Below are 22,120 nucleotides of genomic sequence, written 5' to 3'. Positions count from 1 at the left end.
TTGATTAATGAAGGGAAAGCTTTTGATCCTATTGAGGAAATTTTACTTCCCTTTCGTTGCTATTGTACACGCAAACGAGTGAGTTTTCTCAACTTTTTTCCTTGTTAAATTGGAAGTATCGAAGCCTTGATCATCCATAAAAAAGAAGTTGATTGAATACTTAAACTTGTAAATAACTCTCAGTTAATTGATGTCTGCAATGTCAGGTACCATTTGAGATTGTTATACTCAAGGATCATGATGTAGCCAAGGCACTGATCGAGTACATTTCCCGCCGTGGCATCGGGAATTTAATTCTTGGTGCTTCATCCAGGAATGGGTTTTCTAAGAGGTACGGCTACCATTTCCAATCAATTTCATCTTTTCCATTTAGTGCTTTATCACATTATATCTGTTTCGTCGAATTAATGAACTTTTTTCTTTTTCTTTTTGGGATCTGCAGACTATTCAAGACATCAGATATTCCAAGTAGTGTGCAAAAGTTGGCACCGGATTTCTGCAATGTATTAACTATCAGCAAAGGAAAGATATGTGCAGTGCGTGCAGCCCGCCGCCGAGTGCCTGCCCTGCCGGCCCTCCCGGTAGAATCTAATTACATGTAAGCATTATAATTGCACAACTACTTGGGTGAACTCATATCTGCATCTGCGCTCTTGACAACATGACATACCATATATGACTAGAGAGCATTACCTTGACACTTGGTTTATAATGATTCTGATGCATGTCATTCTCCAGAGGCAGAGCCGCAAGCAGCAAATCATATGACGAGGTCTCAGTGCAAGAGCCTGACATGGACACTGGCCTCTCTTTTGTAGGCTCAGAAAGACGAAGTACTGATAGCATGTTGTATTCTTTCTACGAAAACTTTGGGCAAGCTGAATTGACCCAAATCTCTTGTATGTCCTTGAACGTGGACATCACTGAATCAGCATCAGAATCAGATTTTGGGAGTTTCGATGGCCTTAACACTTTGCATGAAATGCCATCAGCGGCGCAGCACAATGGCTCAGGAAATCCATTCTTGTCGCAGAAAGTACTGGTGAGAGTTGCACATTATTCGAACCAAAGAAATACACACACACACGAAGACTACTACTTGACAATTAAAGAGATAAGGACAGAAAAAAAGAACATTTGAAATGTGGATTTATTAGGGATGAAAGCGATATCATGCATGTGGTGGAGAAGGATTTCTAATATCTTTGTACTTGCAGGAAGAGATGGAAGAAGAGATGAAAAGTCTTAGAATGGAGCTGAAGCAAACGATAGAGATGTACCATGCAGCCTATAAAGAAGCACTGACAGCAAAGCAGAAGGTACTAGCTAGATAGAACCCTCAATCATAACTTTCTAACTACTTGGATGAATCCAAATATCATGCAAGAGATCTGGTGTACAAATTGTTTCATTTCTTTGGGATTTTAGTAGTCTAGAAGTTATTATATTGCCTAGCATACTATACAGTAATGTTTGATAAATTATCTTAAACTCTAGTACCGTTATCTTACTCATTCTATACAGGCTACCGAGCTCCAAGAGGGGAAAATGAAAGAAGAACAGAGACTAGAGGAAGCACTACTCACCTTAGAAGCAACTACAGCAGCTTTGAAGAATGAAAAAGAAAAGTCTAAGGCAGCAATGTTGGCAGCAGAAGCAGCTCAGAGGCTTGTTGAAGAAGAGGTGCAAAAGAGAGTGAACGCTGACAAGATGGAGGAGAACAAGGTTTTGGATACTTTTGGCCAGTTCTTTTTAGCTCTCAAATACCAAAGCTTATTTCATATCGTAGTTGCTCTGATTTTATTCTATGTGTACTTCTCAATCTTTTAGTGAGCTTGTTACTCTAGTTGGGCAATCTTTTAGCTATGCTAGGATTCCTGCATTACCCAGCAATTAATATGGTTAGTGCAAATAACAAGGAAATGAGATTGTTAATGAATTCAAAGCATTGAAAATATTGAGGTACTCTATCGGCGTGATGTTGTTTCTTTCTTTTTATTGAGAAAAATTAGAGAAAAACAGTACCAGAATAACCGAGTTTAATATCTCAAACCTGCAGCGTAAACTCCCCTACATCCCTTGCAATGCCCTCTCTTCAATCCCAGTAAAAAAAAAAAAAAACTCTCTTAACTTGGTATTCAAACCACGGAAAAGATCAGAAAGAGTTCACACAAGAATTTGGCAATAGAACCTAAAAGAACGCCTAGATTCTAATGTAATCTATCAGCAGTCGAACTAAGAGCAACATGCCAACAGAGGAAGATTTCCTTTGGAGGCCAAAAGATATGAGAATGCATTATGTTAAAATTAGGGGAGTGAAATTTGCACTCCACATTTTGCAAACCACACTCCCTTTGGTTTTTATTCCAGAAATACCCCTAGTCGTTTTCTTTCTTTCATTTGTCTTTTTGCCTTCAGTTTTTCATATGCTCAGCTAGCAATGCGGATGACAGTCGAGCCTCTGTAACTATTCAAAGACCCGGAGATATTTAAGCCATGAAGTATTTTCCAGGGCGATTCTAGCCCTTGTATGTAATTTGGTGTTCACAATATTGCCTTTTTCACCTGATCAATCTTCCTTGCCGATAAACCCAGGTTGTGCTAGAAGACCTGATGAGATCAGTGGGAACTTTAGGTTTGGAAAATTGGAATTCTAGAAACTGGTGTCACTTTCGTTGATGATCAAGCCAAACTGAACTTAATTGCGAAAGGTTGTTGATTTCTTAAAGAACTTGAAGAAACATTAGATGTGATGAACTAATTATTGATATCGATGCTTATCAAGATAGGCCGTTGGCTGAAAGAGAAGGCATTTCTTTTCTTTGAGGGAGACGAATAAACCCCAAAAGATTTTGAGTTGGGAATCAAGTTGAGAACGTTAATTCTTTTCGGTCTATAAGTTGGGATTTGGTTGATTGCAGGGTTGCTTTGTGGGTATTGGGTGGTTTTAAGAGTTTGGCTAGTTGAAACCCATAGCACAGAAGTTCAAGTTTTATTCTCTAATAGGTATTATAGGTTGGACTAGAAGGTTGAGATTTGAGAAGATAACAGGGAGATAGAGAAAGAGGTGTTGGAAACTTTCTGCAAATTGTTCTCTCTCACAGACGGGAGTTAAAGAAAAGCATAAGAAGTTGACGAGGATAGCTTTGTAATTTACGTGAATAAAAGTTACAAAGGGAGTGTGGTTTGCAAAATATGGAGTGCAAATTTCACTCCCCTAAGATTATATGCATAATAGACTGTCACTTTCGTATAGAATGCAATGACACTAGTTAGATTAATATTCTACCAAAGACTAAAGAAAAATCTCAATCTAGCGGTCTGTAATCATCAGACATGGGTAGAACAATGTACTATATTTTGTTACAGTAGAGGGGAACCGAAACCTAACCTGACTTACTCTTAATCTATCAGCAGTCAAATCTAGCTAGCTAGGAGCAGGATGCCAAAAGAGGAAGATTTCCTTTGGAGGCCAAAAAGTATGAGAATGCGTTATGTTAAAGTTATATGCATAATAGTGATAATACTTTGTCACTTTTGTATCGAATGCAATGATTAACAATCTACCAAAGACTAAACCAAAATCTCAATCTGGTGCCCATAATCATTAGACATGGTAGTGTAAGAACAAATTTGTGGTTATGGACTATAAGAGAGTTTATGTTTCTAAGGCACGTTGTAGCAACGCTTTTTTTAAGACATTATTTGCCCCACTATCAAGTGTGCAAAGGGAGATAATCAAATATGCCTCACGAAAACCAACCTAAACACTTAAAAGAATGTTTACAAGATGGCTCAAGGTTACTAGAAACTAATTGTACACTATTAGGGCCCGTTCGGTATCATTTTGCGATACTGTTTTTTATTTTACGAATTCAAAAACTTATGTAATTTGCGTTCGGTGCATTAAATTTGAAAAACAGGGAAAACAAATTTTAGGAAACAATTCAGGAACTATGAATAAATATGGGAAATGACTTTTTGACGTTTTCCTTGTTTCCTAAAAACAACCCGCCCTGTAATTAGAGAAAGTGATTTATTTTTATTTTTTTACTTTTAAGCACATAGATCTACAAACTCTTCTTCTCGCTCTCTTTCGATCTTTCTCTCTTTCTCTCCCACAATTTCCATTGAGACTTTCTTTATCTGCTGTTTTAACTTTCTTATTCCCCGTCTTTTTCAATCAATTGAAACTTGCAGAATCATGCAATGGAGAAAAATGAAGGATTTAAAAAATTCCTCTTTCATGTGTCAGATCTAATTTATATGAATGATTTAGGGTGAAAGCTTCGGCATTTTATGCTTCAATATAATTAGATTATCTCATGGGCTAGAGGAATTAACAACTAAGGTTGAGACATTTGGTTGAATTATCGTTTTGAACTAAAGATTCAGGAGCTTGCAATTTCATATGATATATTTTATAGACAAAATTGAGGGAATTGGTTCTTCTTGTTCAATCTCCTTCACAATATTTTGTTTCTTTTCTCATAACAACCAATAAAGGATTCATCATCAATACAAACAAAATAGTCAATCTTTCAAGATTACTGAGGAAAAACTAAAAATGATTTTTTCTCTTCGAAGAAAAAAAAATAGAGCTTCAGATTGTATAAACTGAGTGCTACAGATTTTTTTTTTTTTTTTTTGAAATGATAGATATGTTTTTAATATTTCAAAATTTGAAATACTTGTGCCGAACATGTATTTACATCTTAAAAACTTGTAGTTTGATTCCCTGTTTTCATTCTACAATCCAGTATTACAAAAATAGTTTCATAAAACGTTACAGGACACACCCTTAGTTTCTAGGAGTTTTATATGTGAGAAAACAAGAAAATGGTGAATATTGGAGGTTTAGATCTTCTTAGGATCTTTTGGGATTGTCTTGAATTGTCTTATTCTGTAGGGTAAGGTATATGTACCCCTTCAAATGGTAAGGTACCTTTTCACTTGTACCATTTGATTTTGGTCATATTACTTCACTTAGGCAAATCCAAAAGGTGCAAACATAAATGACACCTTTTCATTTCTAATGTAAATTAATATTTTGAAAATTTCTCCAACAGGTAGAACCATGTACTATATAGTATATATTGTTACATTAGATGAGAATCGAACACCTAACTGACACTTTTTTTTCCTTTCTTTTCTTTTTCTCTTCGAAATGATACGCCTATTGAAATTTAACAAAAATTACTAATGGATTTTGAAATTACTATAACAGCTGAATGACAGGATCCTGTTCAGCAAAACAGAATGGCAAATTTATATCCATTTGAAAAGACATTAATAATATTACGTAATAACCTCTAGCTAGGAGCCTAGGACTGGTCATTTTAAATTTTATACATGTCACCACCAGTAGAAATAAGAAACCCATCACCTTGCATTAGGTAGAGTGAGGATTATTTGGTTAAATTCATAAATAATTTCAATACTGTTTTAGGGAATCAGAAATTGAGAGAGAATTGAGTCGTACTTTCATTGATAATAGGGGCCTCTTTATATAGAGGATTACAAACATAGAGATAGAGTTGTACATTGAAACATAATCGTACATTGATTGGATATCTCCTAAGATTCTCCGAGAATATCTCTAATATAAACCCTATTTCAACTAGAGCAAGTAACCTCTAGTTTGGGCCAGACACATATTCTGGATTTACTTGAACACTCCCCCTTGTGTCGCCCAAACGTGGTGCTTCTCTCGTTGCCTCGCTAAAAACCTTGCCGAGTAACAAAAACCCAGTGGGACAAAAATAACCTCGGTCGAAGGGGAAAAAGAGCACAACACACCATTCACGTTTCGAGACCATACATGTAGACACCTTCCCCTGATGACAACGGTCATGGGAGTTCGGATAACTTCCGCAAACGATGCTACCAACATGTTTCTCGAAAGTGGAATTTAGGCAATGACTTAGTGAGCAAGTCTGCCACACTGTCCTCAGATCAAACCTAGTTCACTTTGATCTTGAGGAGAGTCTGTTGTTGCTGATTATGCTTGGTGTTGTCGCTTTTGATGTAGCCTTTGCTTCTTTATTCAAAACAAGCAGCATTATCTTAAATGCTCGTAGGCTCATCTGTGGTAGACTTCAAATCACAATTGTTTCGAACATGCGTAATTATGGATCCAAGCTATATACATTCACGAACCACTTTGTGAAGAGCAATAATCTCTGCATTGTTCGAAGATATAGCGACTAGGGTCTATTTCTGTAGACCTCCAAGTTATCACGGTCTTTACCCATGGTGAACACTTAACCATTTTGGGAATGACCTTTGTGTGGGTCAGAGAGATACCCAACATCAGCAAAACCTTCCAAACACACATGTTGTTTTGGGATGGGGATAGTGGACGCAGGCCAGTGTTGGCGGCGTTCCTGGTGTGTGATGGGTCCGAATCCATCATCTCTTTGTAGGGATAGAACAAGCCCATATCAATCATACATCTCAAGTATCGAAAGATATCTTTTACACCAATCCAATGGCGTCGCGTTGGCGCAGAGCTATATCTAGCTAACAAGTTCATGGCAAATGAGATGTCCGGTCTTGTGCATTGAGCTAAGTACAATAATGCGCCTATTGTACTCAAGTAAGGCACTCCTGCCTCTAGCACATCTTCATTATCATCCTTTGAACGAAGAGGATCATTTTCAGGATCAAGACTACGAACGATCATGGGGGTGCTTGAAGGTTTGACCTTGTCAAAATGCCTAAGCATCTATCAACACGATGCTCAAGTTCCAAACCGAGACATAATCATGTTCTCCTAAAATCCTTCATCTTAAACTCGGATTTCAAGTGTTCAGCGGTTTCCCTTAACTCTTTAAGGGCTTCTAATGAAGATCATGTCCAACATGAACCGCGATAGAATCCGAAACTTGTTATGGAAACGCGTGGGCATATCCCTTCCCAATCAAGTAGTCACTTTAGTGAGCGTTTCAACCTCTTTGTAAACGCGCTCCATGGTCTAGAGCCACTTGACTTGGGTAAATGAAGTTCACCATGAACCTCCATGTATATTCCGTATCTAGATCCTCATAGAGAAACATAGTGACCACATTTGTAAGCTGCATGATCAGTTATTCGAAAACTACCAAACTGACAGGGTAGTGGAGTGCAGTGACATCCATTACGAGAGAATATGTCTCATCGTAGTCGATTCCAGGGCATTTTGTGAGAAGCCTTGCGCCATAAGGCGAGATTGCCATCTCTTTTTCTCATCACGCTTTCTAACGAAGACCCATTAGTCAATAGGTTTTATGTTAGGAGGTGTTGGCATCACTGGCTCAAAAACCTTCCTCTTCGTTAGAGAATCCAACTTAACCTAGATCGCATCTTTCCATTTAGGCCAAATCTCTCTACGTTGGCATTCATTCATCAACGGAGCGTGGTTCGATATCATCTGACTCAACAAACTCATGCGCAACTACATCATCAATTATGATGGAGTTTCTATCCCACGTCTCATGTAAACTAGTGTAATTTTCATAGAGCTTTATATTCTCAGGAATAGGTTCTGACGTTGAGGCGTCCCCCAACGATAACCATAATCCGGAAGATTCTCATGAGACGGATTTTGAGTGTCGATGATCAAAGGATTGGAATGTGCCAAAGTATCCTTCGAACCCACGGGCCTCCCACGCATCCTAGCTGGGGCCATGGCTTGTAACGCCAGAGTGCCACTCTCTTTGGCGTTGGCACCATGCCTACCTCCGTGTAGGGTGGCGCTACATCCTCTCGTAGGGACGTCCATTCTTGCAGGCATGTTTGCAGCATATTTGTGTGATCTCGTCACTTTAATGGGGATCAAGATGAGACATAGTGGGGACAGACCACGACAATTCCTGTCGTTCCTGCTGAACATCTGTGTTCTTATCTCCCCCTAACGATGGGAAGACTGTCTCATCAAAGTGACATCCGCAAATCTAGCGGTAAGGAGATCGCCTAGTAAGGGTATTAAGTGGCGGACGATTGTTGGAGTCTCAAATCCAACTAAGTTGCCTATTCGTCTGTAAGGACCCATCATAGAGCGCTGTGGCGGCGCAATTGGCACATAAATGGCACACTCAAATATGCGTAAGTACGATACTTGTACCCAGTCACTAGCTGTAACGCAGAGGTAGATTGAGTGGCGGTGGGTCTAGACGAATTAGCATAGCTGCATGCGATATTGCATCACCCCAAGCGGATATAAGGAGATTGGTGCGCATTACCAATGTCCTGACTACCATCGTAGTCGTTTTCGCGAGACCATTTGGGTGTGTTCATGAGAATATGATGTCCAACATCAGTCCCATTGCAATATCCATCGAAAGTCTTCGATGTAAACTCTCTAGCATCGTCAAGTCCAATTGACAGAATAGGATGATCCGGGGAGTGAGCCCGTTGTCATATGATATTTGCTAGGAGTGTAGCATAAGCAGCATTACAAGTGGACAATGGCACAACACGTGACCAGCGTGTTTGCGTGTCAACCAATCATCATGAGATATTTAAACGTCCGCAAGTTGGTTGAATCAGTCCATAGAATCCCAATGGATTATATGTAAGAACAGAATAAGTATTTTCATATCCTTTGCATAGGACGGTCTCAGTCCTAATTTCCTTAAGGAACGGGCTTTGTAAAACGAGCGAGAGGCTTTAGAAGCAACCAATGAGGATTTTGGTTGGGCCTGAGCGTCTGAAACGTTATTTGAAGCAAGTTGGTGATTGCAGCATCACCTGGGCGCCATCACCATGATGGACGCCATTCATGGTGTCATGGATAGGGACTGTGCCAGCCCTAGGCTGGTGGTGGACGGCGGCGGTGCTAGAGGCAGCTGCGGCGGTCACACTTTGTCCAAGAATCAACCTTTGATTCATGCTTCATTTCGCTCGAGAGAATGGATGTCCTTGTGAAGTCTTTTGTAGACGGATCATCATATCATGACTAGGATGATCTATCCTGTCATGACAAAGCCAATATGTGTCTAAATCCAAGAGATCTTCTCTCATAACTTTTATTGGATTAATAGCTCGAATAGTGACATAGAGTCCACTAGAGAGACACATAAACTTCTCTAAGATGCGCCTATGTTCGCAATCATTAGAGGTATTGCAAAGGAACTCATTTCCGTTCTCTACGTGCCTTTTCGCATGGAATCCGTTGGCTATTCATAGGGTACGATTTGCCCTAAGAGCGTAGAGAGTTTCTGTGACAGTAATCAAGGTGCCATTTGGCAAGTGGAACTTGGGCTATTCCATGTCCTTGAATTAATACCAATGGCCCAGCCATCGTACTCACAAAGTAATATGCTCAGAATCAAAATTGAGTCATAATGAAAAGAACTCGAAATTTTATTCATAAGCCAACGGAGTTACATCATTGTCTCTTTGACTAAAGAAAATCTAATCCAAAATGCTAGCTAATGCTAAACAATGGTAGTCGTCTAACTTCTTTCGGTAATTCCAAAATAAATGTGACCAGGTGAGTAGAGAGATGTCGGTGGAGCAAGGCTCGCTTAAGTACCACTAATCTCAGAACCTTCCTAGACATCACACTTACTTTGGGTGAGCCTACTTTGAAGAAAAACTAAACAATTGGCATTTACTACAAAAATATATGGCAATTGCCTATTACATCTCTTGGAAAAATAAAGACTTAAACAGAATTGGCGATCTATTGATCCCAGCCAGATTCGTAGTCTTCAACCCTTCACTCTAGATCATCTTCCTGATCTTCTTGTTCCACATCGTGAGCTTCTCTTGCTTCACAATATGTTTTGTAGGTGGTGACAATTTCTTCACGAACTCTATAAATGTGTGCCCAATGACCAGATACTCCACATCGAGAACATACATCTCTTTGCTCAGACTCCATTGGTTGAGGCGCTTTGAAAGCGTCATTTAGATGGCTCTTAGTGTTGGTGGCGCCACCAACATGGCCAGAGGCATTGCCTCCCTCTCTCTTTCCACGTTTACCTCTTCGGTTTCGTGTTCGCCTATTTTGGCGGTTACCTTCCCAAGTAGAGCGATTATATGGACCAGAACGTCCAGAAGTATCCCTAAGATTAGGGTTTCGCTCTTGGCGCCCTCTCTTAGAGGCGCGACTATAATTGGATTTTGGAATATGCTCTGTTTCCATGGATCTCGAATTATAGTTCTTCACAAGGATGTTGTCATGCTTTTCAGCGACATTCATAGCTCCAATGAGCTCATGAAACTTTGTGATCCGTCCTGTAGTAACATCGATTCGATAGTTCTTAGCAACTATCAATGCAGAGACGGGGAAGGTAGAGAGAGTCTTCTCAATCAACATTGCATTTGTGATCTCTTTACCATAGAATTCCATTAAGGATTTAATGCGAAGTGCTTCTGAGTTGTAGTCAAGAACTGACTTGAAATCACAGAAGCGGAGGCTATGCCATCTCACTTCTAGGTCAGGAAGCAGGGAGTCACAGACGTTGCCGAATCTTTCTTCGAGTGAGACCCACAGCCTTCTGGGGTCTTCTTCATTCATACACTCGTACTGGAGTGAATCATCCATATGACGAGTCATTAGGATGATGGCTTTCGCCTTATTTGCCTCTAAGGCTGCTCTATTTGCTTCAAAAGCTTGAGCTTGCTCAACAGTTAGCACGTCCTGGCTAGGCTCGAGAATCATATCCAGGATTCCATTGGCCTTGAGATGCTGGCGGACATCACGAACCCACCTGTGATATTTAGAGCCAGTTGTTCCCAATGGAGCAAAGTCAAATTTGTTTAGGTTACTCATCCTGAAAGAGAACAAGAAATTAGGGTTAGTTTTGGAGCGTGAAAGGCTACCACGAAAACATATAAAATTTCTGAGCGTAATCGCTTCCAAGAAATTTAATTCCAATAGGTATTGGATTAGATCGAAACAATGACGTAAATGGTCGATCATAAATTCTCTACAAACTCTAAGTTTGGAGATCTCAACAAGCTCTAAGCTTGGATTGAGCACGAACCCCCACAGGTCGGCTTAATTAGGTCTCCCCTATGATGAAGAAAGGAGTTTGCAAGTCCCCGAGAAAAGAAGAGAAATTGAATAAAAACTCAAAAACGGGAACTTTTAGTAAAAAATACCTTGAAATAGGTCGCCGGAAAAGTCGCCGGAATCTGACCGGAAAAGTCGCCGGAAAGTGGTCGGAAAAGTCACCGGAAGTCGTTGACCGGAGGGTTGACTGGAGTTGACCGGTGGCTTACGTGGCAGATCTGCTGGAGCTTACGTGGCAGTGCAGAGCTGATGTGGCAGGAAGGTGATGACGTGGAAGAATGTTGCTGATGTGGCAGTGCGGAGCTGACGCAGGTGATGACGTGGACACTGGCGTCAGCAGGCCTCTGGGCTTACGTCAGCGGGCTTCTGTATTGGGCTTCGTCAGTGGGCATCTGGGCTGCCTCCTTTTCCTTTTCTCTTCTGGGCTTCTGAAGTTTTGGGCTTGCAGGCTTATGGGTTTTGGGCTCGGTGGCGCTGCAAGTGCAGGGATTGGCAGTGGCTGACCGGCTCGGAATTTCCGAGCTTCAACTGGCCGGTTCAGGGAGTTAGTGGCCGATTCCGGTGAGTTTCTTCCCGGTTCCCGAATTCTGGGGTAGGGCTACAGCTTCTGACAGAAGATGGCGGTGAAAGGTGGACGAGAAGAATGCGAACCAGGCAGGAGATCTACGGGTTCTTCATGGGGCCGGTTCAGTCACTTCTAACGGCCAGTTCATGTTGATTCAGGCCGGTTCTGGGGGTGGCGCCGTCGGTTCTGAGTTCCTGGAGTCTGTGGCTTTAAGGTGGGCGGCGGATGTTTCTGGGATTTGAGGGCTACGAATTTAGGGTTTTAGGGTTAGGGCTTCGTGCTGATAACGTGTTTTAGGGAATCAGAAATTGAGAGAGAATTGAGTCGTACTTTCATTGATAATAGGGGCCTCTTTATATAGAGGATTACAAACATAGAGATAGAGTTGTACATGGAAACATAATCGTACATTGATTGGATATCTCCTAAGATTCTCCGAGAATATCTCTAATATAAACCCTATTTCAACTAGAGCAAGTAACCTCTAGTTTGGGCCAGACACATATTCTGGATTTACTTGAACAAATACTACTATTACTATTGAGAAGTATTAGCATTATTGTTAGACGACCACATTACCCTAATATGTGAAATTGTTCTAACATGGTAAGGAATCTCTGTTCAAGGCATTCTGTGCTTTCCACTTTTATGTCGATTGTTAAGTCCATAGTTTAACACGTAAGAGAGAGTGCCAACTTGAAATACATTGTTAACTCATTTACTTACTAATAGACTAATTTTGTGAGTTTTGTTTATTAGTTATCTAAAAATGCCTCACTATAAGAATTAACAGGAACATGAAACAGTCTGCAAGATTTGTTAGGATTTGGTGTGAAGGAGAAGTTCAGAACCATGAAAATGCCTCAAGGGCTCAAACTCCTAGATTTGTTAGGCTTTGCTATTAACTCCTCTAGGTTCTTTGCTATAGCCTATTCCCTAGAGTGCATTTCAAGTTTCCCCTTGCTAAATTAGGAAAAGGTAGCAGGCAGAAGTTACAATTGCTCTTACCCATGCGGGAATATAGGAAGTCTTATAGAGCATCTCTAACATAGTAGCTAAATTTAACTTTTATCTATATATAACTAGTTTTTGTAGCAAAACTCAACTTCAACAGGGTAGTTAAAGTTAAATTAAATTTAGCTTTTGATAAATTCACTAGTTATATTAACAAATAACGTATACCTAAAGCATAAGTTATATTTCTCTCTCTTCTTTTTATCCACATATCACTTTATGATTTGATAAAATATTTGAAATAAATAGTATTGTTATAAAGAATTAGTTCTAGAGTTAAACATGTAAATATATTTCACTTTTATAGTTAATTTAACTCAAAAAGTAGCTTACATTGTTGGAGATGTTCTTATATCCTTATCTGATAATTTATTGTAAATTCATATTCTATAAACATAGATATTATGCTCAAATCAGCTTAATATACGAAATTTGGTAATATTGCTACGGTTAATTTCCTCCATAACACTCTTCTGGAATATGGATATTCCCTAGCTCTAGAACATTGATAGACAGAGAAAAAGAATAACAAAATTAACTGGTTTTTGAGAGAATAGCTTGAATAGTTTATGTGGCAAGGCATTGCCAGTTGTTATGGGGTGATGCAAGATCTTTTGGAAGATAAGTTCTCAAGCATATTGAGGTTCTTCATTGTCGGTTTGTTTAGTTCTGATAATCTAAGATATTCTTAGCTCTAGTTTGTAATTAAATTCATGGTAAGAGAAATGAGAAGAGAGAAAGCAGAAAACAGTACCATAGAGGCGGTGGCAGTCGCAATCGACAAGGACAGAGGAAGTCACCATGCTTTCAAATGGACAGTTGAAAATCTCCTCACCAAAGGCCAATCTATTACACTTGTTCATGTTAAACATATAACATCTGCGAATTCCACACAATGTAAGTCAATCTCTTTCAGCAACTGTGTATGCTTATGTTAAAAGTACAACACATTTGCTTTTGTTTCTCATTTCCTCTGTTTTCCAATCTTATGGTGCAGCCAGGGGCATTCCCACGTCTGGAGAGAAGGAGGAGTTCAAGATAGTCAACAAAAACCAATTTGATGCTAAGATCAACGAGTTGTTTCTTCCATTCCGCTGGTTTTGCGTAAAAAGAGCTGTGAGTCATGCTTCTTTAAGTATCATTAATCTTGCTTCCCAATATAATTACTTATCCTTGTGATCTGATTTTTGTGGCAGATAAAATGCAATGAAGTTGTAATTGAGAACCCTGATGTACCAAAAGCACTGATTAACTATGTTTCCACTAATTTAATTGACATTTTGGCACTTGGGGCACCATCGACAAGATACGGCCTTCTGCGGTATACATCAATGATTTATTATCAGAGTTTTCTTTTAGTTTTGTATGCACCACATTAAATGTCATTGCAAAAAAGTATCAAACAGAATCAGCATTAGCCAGTATAATCCACTATACCAATATGAGTACTAGTTTTCAAGTCTCATGTATATTCTTTTTTTAGTTTCTTCTCCAACATAACAGGATTAGTAACCAGTTATTTATATTTCATGGTGTGTGCTATGAGTTTTACAGCTAGCTTTAAGTTCCAATATATTATAACAATGTGAGAACCTACATCTATATGTCTCAACCAAAAACAAGTTTAGCCAGATCAAACTTTCGCCAACGAAATCAAAGTTTGAGAAATATATGTGGTATCTGGTTCTGCATATTTTAATCTAAACTGGAACGAAACAAATAACAACAACATACCTTAGTTCTTGTCACAGGTTCAAAAGTACAAATGTGTCAACCACAGTGTCAAAGGCAGCACCAGAGTTCTGCACTGTGTATGTCGTCGGAAAAGGAAAGTTATCATATATGCGATCTGCTAACTCTTGTCCACACCCAAAAGCTCCTTCATGTAAACAAATACAGCACCAATACAGCAATGTTTCTGAAGCAAATAAAAGCAACCAGCACCCCAGACGTTAGTTAACTTCCCATGAATTGTAGCATCTTGTTATTTCCTACCTCATATTTATATATAGTTATGTCATTTCTCACTCAAGTTTCTTTGGTTATCACAGAATCACAGAGGACACAGTATCTAGCCAATAGCCATCTAGATAACATTGAAATCAAGTAAGCCCTTGATCCTGATACACTGATGATCTGTGAGTATGTCAGAGATGAGTGTAGATAGTGATGCTAAAAACAATTAATAATGGAACTGTCATTAAGATTTAATCGTCACCATCTTGTTCCCCCGTTTCAATCTCCCAATTTTAGCTATTTTTATTTTCATAAGTAGTCATCACCAAATAAGAAAAGTGAGGCCATCCGCTCACCCGGGATATTAAAACAGTAGTACTTAGCTGTCAAAGAGATCTAAGGCTCTCATGCAAGCAGTAATGGAAGGCTTAGCTTCTACTTTTGTGACTTTCATTTAAATATGTCTCTGACTATGCTCTCATATACTCACTCAAGCACTATATGTATCTGTATCTCTGTTACAAATTTCACCCGGGTGCTCCCTCGATGAAGTTTTAATTAAATGTGTTAAAAGGGCTCTAAAGGCCTAGATATTTGTGTGTCTGTCTCTGTGTGTGTGTGTGTGTGTGTGTGTGAAACTGAAAACATGATTAATGAGAGGACTAAAACAATGTAAACTATTCAGGTCACCATTCACCAAAGGAAACGCTTCAATGAGCAAAACATATGAACTCTCGACAGAAACTGATATATCGTTTGTCAGTAGTGGAAGGCCAAGCACAGACTGCATGTTTCCTGCTTTCTCTGAGAGTCCAGAATCAGGACCTCGACATTCAATCAGTTCATACATGGACTACAGAAGACCATCTTATTCAGGAGGCAAGTTTATTGACATGAGCTCTTCACAATGTGAAGTCTCATCATCCTCAATTAAAAGTGGAAACTCATGGTTATCACAGAATATGGTAAGACATGTTCCAGCATAGTAAACTTGGAAGCACCAATACAAGCTTTGATGAATGCTTCCAACCATAAACTTTATTATCAGCAGAAGTCTACTAATTTATATGTTGTCGTATTGTTCATTCAATAACTGATAATTAAGATGCACACTTATAGCAACAACACACCCAAGCAGAAAGAGTTCAGTGTATTAATACTTGCCTTGAAAATTAGGATGAAATGGAAGCTGAGATGAGGAGGCTCAGGCTAGAGCTTAAGCGAACAATGGACATGTACAGTACGGCCTGCAAGGAAGCACTCACTGAAAAACAAAAGGTAACTATTGAAAACCAGTATTTTGTGCATTGAATTTGCTTGAAATCAAGTTTCCATCAACTGAAATACAAGATGGCAAGCTTCACTCCGAAGGATGTAATGAATTTCAAGTAAATAACTGTAAATTATCAACTGTTTCTTTGAGTCCATGCCCTCTATGCACCTAACATGTTCACAAAGCAGACTTTAACTTCTAAAAAGAGGTTTGAGAATCATCATCTAGCACTCCTGATTGGTACAGTGGGCATTATCCATAATATTTCTATATAGCTCAAAATCTCTCACACACATATGCATAAGGAACGCTTCATATATAGTCCAACTGTGCATCTTATGCCTTTTATGATACCTAAAAGAGCAAGCATATGCAAGTTGATTGTATTTAGCAACAGCTGGAATGACAAAACTACAAGTCCAACCACACAAAGAGATCATGGATTCAATTTAAGGAAAATAGAAATCTTGGGTTTAAAACAACTTCAAGCTTAAATTCTAATAGCATATCATCACAGGCAATGCAACTTCACCGATTGAAAATGGAAGAAAAGCAGAGATTAGAAGAGGCACGAGAAGCTGAGGAAGCTGCATTGAAACTTGCAGGGAAGGAGAAAGCAAAATGTCACGCAGCCATGGATGCTGCAGAAGCAGCTAAAAGGATTGCAGAAGCAGAAGCACAACAGAGGAGGAATGCTGAAATGAAAGCCCTTAAAGAAGCTCAAGAGAGGATGAAGGCACTAGGAACAACGACGTACGATCCCAGATACAGGAGATACACAATTGAGGAGATTGAAGTAGCAACAAATAATTTTTCACACGCTCTAGAGGTTGGGGAAGGAGGCTATGGGCCAGTATACAAAGGTGAACTAGACCACACACCAGTGGCAATAAAAGTTCTACGTTCAGATGCAGCTGAAGGATGGTCCCAATTCCAGCAAGAGGTTGGTTTCACACGATCAAACTACACTTTGTTCATATATTTCACAGATAAGCACATTTAACGGATACTAAAATCAGGCACTTCCATCTTAAATGAATTGAATATTGAACCTTTACATTTTTCCAGAATAGGGAACATATTGTCTGAAAACAAAAGCAGCTTGATCCAAAGGAATTTTGTATGATCATATACTATTGTTGATATATCTTACAACCTTTTGATTATGCAGGTTCATATATTGAGTTGCATACGCCATCCCAACATAATTCTTCTTCTTGGAGCCTGCCCAGAGAATGGATGCCTGGTTTATGAGTACATGGATAATGGGAGCTTAGAAGACCGTCTCTTTCGGCGAGGTAACACCCCAGTTATTCCTTGGCAGCTAAGGTTCCAAATCGCTGCAGATATTGGCACAGGACTGTTGTTCCTTCATCAGACCAAGCCAGAACCACTTGTACACCGTGACCTAAAACCCAGCAACATTTTACTAGACTATAACTATGTCAGCAAGATTTGTGATGTAGGTTTGGCCAGGCTTGTCCCTCCATCAGTAGCTAATTCTACCACTCAATATCATATGACATCTGCTGCCGGAACCTTCTGTTATATTGATCCAGAGTATCAGCAAACTGGCATGCTTGGGATAAAATCTGATATATACTCACTTGGGGTCATGTTCCTACAACTAATAACAGCCAAACCGCCTATGGGTTTGACTCATCACGTTGAGCGGGCTATTGAGAAAGGGACTTTCTCTGAGATGCTTGACCCTGCCGTTCCTGACTGGCCAGTTGAGGAAGCATTGTGCTTTGCAAAGCTAGCTCTACAGTGTGCTGAAATGAGGCAAAAAGATAGACCGGATCTTGGGAAGATTGTTCTTCCTGAGCTTAACAGATTGAGAAAATTAGGCGAGGATAGCATGAATGGCGTTACGGTTGGTAATGGTGAAGTATCTTCAGCTAGACAAGTGAGTACCATAGCAGACCTAGCATTGCACTTGAAGTAACTGCATGGATGATTTTTTAGGAGCATCAAACATCAAAATGCCAAAAAGAAACCATTCTAGACTACTGTTTAATGAAAAATTTAGTAAAGCTCTTCATGTTGGGGTCTTTCTATTTTAGATGTTTTGTTAACATTTATTTTCTTTTTTTGGTTTCTTTAGGAGGTCATATATCTATCAAAATATGATAGCTCAAGGAGCCGTTCAAGTACATCATCTTGTCCACGAAGAAAATCTTCCTTGGATTAGAAGCTTCTCTTCGCTAAAAGTCAAATGAGTTTTTCAAGTTTGTATCTATTAGGATTTAGGACCCAATTATATGAGCAACCAAGCCCAAGCTTGTATCCAGGCCCAGAATAGCGATTTCGGTTGAGTAAGCCCATATCAGGTTCAAATATGTAAACGATGTCGTTTATTCTGATAGTATGTCTGTCACTCCTATGTCATGTTGAAACATAGTCATACCAAATCAGCTGCTTCACCTGTGAAGTTGATGATTTGGTATGACTAACTATGTAGCTGGATTCCAGCCTCATTGTAAAAATTATCTGAAGAATTAGATTGAATTCCTTTTGGCTTTCTATATTCTTAGTTTTCCATTTCTCTTGGGATTAGAACCCTAACAGTATCAGACCTGCCAAAGAGAAAAGGTCACTTCATTACACTTGGAAGTAAACTTGGGGAACATGCTTAAATTTCTTAACAAGCCCCAACTCGTTTTGAGTTCGTTAATAAAAGACACTGGATTGGGAATGTACTGTGCTGCTGTTGTGAGGCTGTTATGGTTCTGATATCTGTTGTGGAACTGTTAATCGTTTGGTTGAGATTTTTATTCTGTCTGAACTGCTTTGCTTGGTACTGTATATTCATTCATAAATTTCCAAAAAGAGATCTCTTCTTTCGCAAGGACATTTGATGCTCGAGACATTAATGCTACTTTGCATTTCATAAAAACATGAGAGGCATTTTCTGGAAGGACATACGGTTAAAGTAATGCTCCGGTGATCTGTACCTAAAATCTTCTGCCATCATACATGATAAAGTTTTCCGGGTAACCGCTACTTTGAATAGCTTAAACTACTAGGATATGGAGCATAATTATTTACAGTTAAATACAGGAAAACCATTTTATTTTCTGGCAGTGTACATTATCTAAACTAGGAGCGTTCTCAAGCATTACCAAGAAAAAGTTACAAACAATTGTTTCTCAAATATTACACCTATCCATAGAAATTATGCTACTTAAGGTCTCATAGTAATTTATACGAAGCATAGAAAGCACATCAAAACCTATTATTCAGAGAGAAACTACAGTACACAGCAACAGGGAACAGACACTAACTGAATTAGTTTTGTATGACAGATTAGCAAGTGTGATTTATAGAATAGTAGGACTAGTCTTACCTTTATTTCTTACTTCTCTCAGTCTACTTCGAGTCTGAGTGAAAGTAACATTCAACAACTTTGATAAGTTCAGGCTGGCATCTATAGCATGATATTGATACGTCATCCATCTCAACAATACACAACAGCCTGAACAAGGAGAGCCTGCATAAGATCTATGAGATCAGGAAAACATTATGATTATCTCGAATGAGCCTAACAACAACAGTACTCTGGCAAAACCATGAACCATGTCCATGCACAATGGAAGATGAATATTGGAGCTGATATCACCATCTTGTATAATAACATGCATGATCCATTCAAATGAGAATTCTACGAGAGTCACGAAGGTCACAAAAATCAAACGATCATCATCCATTCGTTTATCCAATCAATCGAGAACTGTAACCCCAATCAAATGACAACAATTTCTATAAACATGTATTTACACATCGTGCAAGTCGCTATTCAGTAATTCCAAAATATCTGGTCCCTCCGATATTGCTTTTTCAAATATACTGAAATTAGCTTCCTATAAGTCCATTCCTTCTGCTTCCGAAACTCCAAAAATGCCTCTGAGCTTGCATGGAAGTCGCCTTTCCCCAGAACTTCAAATACAAATGGATCTGTTAAGACTACCGGAGAATCATCCAAGTTCATTTTGTTTAAAGCAAAATACAAGTTTCTTCCCAGTCTTCTATCCAAGTATGCGTCAACAATACAACCACAAGTGACAAGATCAGGAACAACTTTCTCATGTTTCATGTGTTCAAGAGTAAGATGGAGATCCCAGAGCAGAGACATTCTTGAAAAAGCCAGAGCACGAATATTAAACGTAGTGAGATCAGGGTGGAATCCAGCTTCCACCATTCTCAGAAATTCTCTTTGTAAGCTTTTCATCTTAAAATTGGCAGCATAGGATAGCAACAATAGGTTCCATAAAAGATTTCCCAAGTTTCTTCTACCTAGACCAACACTCTTCAGGAACTCAGCTAAACTATAAAACTTCCTTTTCTTTAGATACGCCAAAGACATTGCCCTGATTCCCTCTTCCTCTATCAAAAACCTGGATCTCTTAAGGCGACCATAAGCAGTCTCCATTTCAGTCAGAGAACCAAAAATGCTATAGTACCTAATAAAAACATTACCAGTGACCGAGTCTACAGGGAAGCCCATTGATACCATTTCTTTCAATGTATCTTCCATCAATTTAAGCTGTCCTCCCTTCCCAAAGCAAGAGATAGCTAGTGAGTAAACCTCCGGTAACAAACTTAAATTCCTCGATCTTATCTGACCCACAATTTCATTTACCTTTCGGAAACATCCCACATTGCCATAAACATCAAATAGCTCCGCCACAACCTGAATACTGGGCACAAAAGAGCTGTTCAACATTTCGTCCCAAATTGCCTCAGCTTGAGGGAAAAGGCCATTCTTCGCATGACATAGCATTACAGCAGATAGAGTGGAGTTACTTGGCACAAGACCATCCGATTTCATCTCAAGTAAAACCTCCTGAGCTATATGAGGCATCTTTTGTCTACTTAAACTCTGTATTAGCGGTACACAATCTACATAATTATCTTTCCCATTGAAACACTCTTCCTGCTTCCATGTCCGGATTATCTGTTCTAAACACACACACCAGAAAGAAGAATTCAAATACAGATAATATGAATCAAGACATTCAAACCAACTACAATCACATGTATTTACACCATGAACTAACTGTAATGTTTCAGCAACTTCAACTATCTTTAACAATAAGGTTTCAGTGCACTAAAGAAACTAAGGAAGTCTTTCTTGAAGTAACCATGATAGTCTTTTCTTGGTATAGACAGAAAAATACTCTTTTATCTCTATACTCAATCACACAAGTCAATCTACATCAAAAATATTCATCAAGATTCAACTGGTGTTTACTATGCAAATTCTGGACCGTTGTTGGTTCAAGTAAAAAGACCCAATTCTCACAAAGATAGTACCTTTCCTGCTTTTTAAAGTGAATTGCAACTAGTTTTAATTAAATTTAATAGAACTGAAGTAACCCAAAATCGAATGCTCGCGAAAGACTGACCTTGCGTGCTAGAGCTCGATTTTGCGAAGATTGTGATTGATGGCAAAAAATAGAAAGACGTTTGGGGTTGAGAGACCCCGAAACAGAGGCTGTGCTCAGAACAAGAATGGCCTCCATTTTCGAACACGGCAAAGGTAGTGAGTTTAATCTATGCTGGGTTACATTAGTCTGTGCTGGGTTTCGGACAGTTGAAAATTTACGACTGTAGACCCATCCTTTTTATCTAGATGATACGGTCAATGACCATTGACCCAAAAAAGAATGGACAACTCTATTGTGGGCTATGGAGAGGAAAACTATTCTATAGTCTCATCCATCGCGTATACAATGGTTTGGGTTAAGAGAGAAACTTGCGTGGGGCACCCGCACCACGTGTCCCTACGGCAGACCAATCACCTCCCAGCAGGGGGATGTTTTGGGTATTGTATATTTAAGGAGAAAAGGTGTTTTCGGAAAAGACAAAAAAATTTCTTCCTCCTGATTGGGCTGCCGTAGGGACACGTGGTGGGGAAACCCCCACCTAAGTATTTGCCTTGGGTTAATATCATTGTTGATTGGTATTCTATTAGTCTGAAACACCACATGATATTTAGGAATAATTACTCTATATCGTACACTTATTAGAGTCGGTTAGCATTTTTTTTTTTTTAATAAAGAGTTGGTGCGCTGCCTTCAAGCCTTGATTAATGAAACTGTCGAATACAAATGGGAGACATTAAGTCTAAACCCCTTACTACAATAAGCATTTAGAAAACGTCCTGAAATAATATCAAGAGTCTCTACAAAATAAATCTATTCAACCAGGCACCAACTAACAAAGAGTGTTCTACTAGCTACTCTATTTGCTTTAACATAGCGGTGACATAACGGATAGATAACTCAATGTGTAACCCGATTAC

The 22,120-nt window shown here is 39.1% G+C and overlaps 2 protein-coding genes across 3 annotated transcripts; one reads left to right on the top strand and one right to left on the bottom strand.

Moving 5' to 3' along the window:
- The first annotated feature begins 13,267 nt into the window (after nt 1–13,267).
- LOC133711737 (U-box domain-containing protein 35-like) lies at nt 13,268–17,761 on the top strand. Its single transcript, XM_062137835.1, has 9 exons — nt 13,268–13,481; nt 13,582–13,700; nt 13,781–13,905; nt 14,324–14,535; nt 14,636–14,690; nt 15,226–15,505; nt 15,717–15,818; nt 16,331–16,756; nt 16,985–17,761. Exons 1-9 carry the CDS (start codon nt 13,298–13,300, stop codon nt 17,759–17,761), a joined length of 2,280 nt encoding a protein of 759 aa, XP_061993819.1. The 5' UTR covers nt 13,268–13,297.
- A 1,095-nt stretch (nt 17,762–18,856) lies between these two features.
- LOC133710802 (pentatricopeptide repeat-containing protein At3g42630) lies at nt 18,857–21,482 on the bottom strand. 2 transcript variants are annotated; one of them, XM_062136930.1, is made up of 2 exons: nt 21,222–21,482; nt 18,857–20,770 (listed from the first exon to the last, which is right to left on the bottom strand). In XM_062136930.1, exons 1-2 carry the CDS (start codon nt 21,336–21,338, stop codon nt 19,613–19,615), a joined length of 1,275 nt encoding a protein of 424 aa, XP_061992914.1. In that variant the 5' UTR covers nt 21,339–21,482; the 3' UTR covers nt 18,857–19,612. The 2 variants fall into 2 exon arrangements, with proteins under 2 accessions (XP_061992914.1, XP_061992915.1); XM_062136931.1 differs by having other exon boundaries at nt 18,857–20,775; nt 21,222–21,360.
- Nucleotides 21,483–22,120: the final 638 nt, after the last annotated feature.

This window comes from Rosa rugosa, chromosome 5, assembly GCF_958449725.1.
Source record: "Rosa rugosa chromosome 5, drRosRugo1.1, whole genome shotgun sequence".
Classification (NCBI taxonomy): Eukaryota; Viridiplantae; Streptophyta; class Magnoliopsida; order Rosales; family Rosaceae; genus Rosa; species Rosa rugosa.
Note: the sequence above shows the minus strand (reverse complement) of the source record. Positions and strands in the feature narration are given on the sequence as shown.

Coding starts and splice junctions, on each gene's coding strand:
- LOC133711737 (XM_062137835.1), top strand. CDS start 13,298: ATGGTAAGAGAAATGAGAAGAGAGAAAGCAGAAAACAGTACCATAGAG. Junction 14,691..15,225: donor CTAGATAACATTGAAATCAA/GTAAGCCCTTGA, acceptor TAAACTATTCAG/GTCACCATTCACCAAAGGAA. Junction 16,757..16,984: donor GGTCCCAATTCCAGCAAGAG/GTTGGTTTCACA, acceptor TTGATTATGCAG/GTTCATATATTGAGTTGCAT.
- LOC133710802 (XM_062136930.1), bottom strand. CDS start 21,338: ATGGAGGCCATTCTTGTTCTGAGCACAGCCTCTGTTTCGGGGTCTCTC. Junction 20,771..21,221: donor ATCGAGCTCTAGCACGCAAG/GTCAGTCTTTCG, acceptor TGTTTAGAACAG/ATAATCCGGACATGGAAGCA.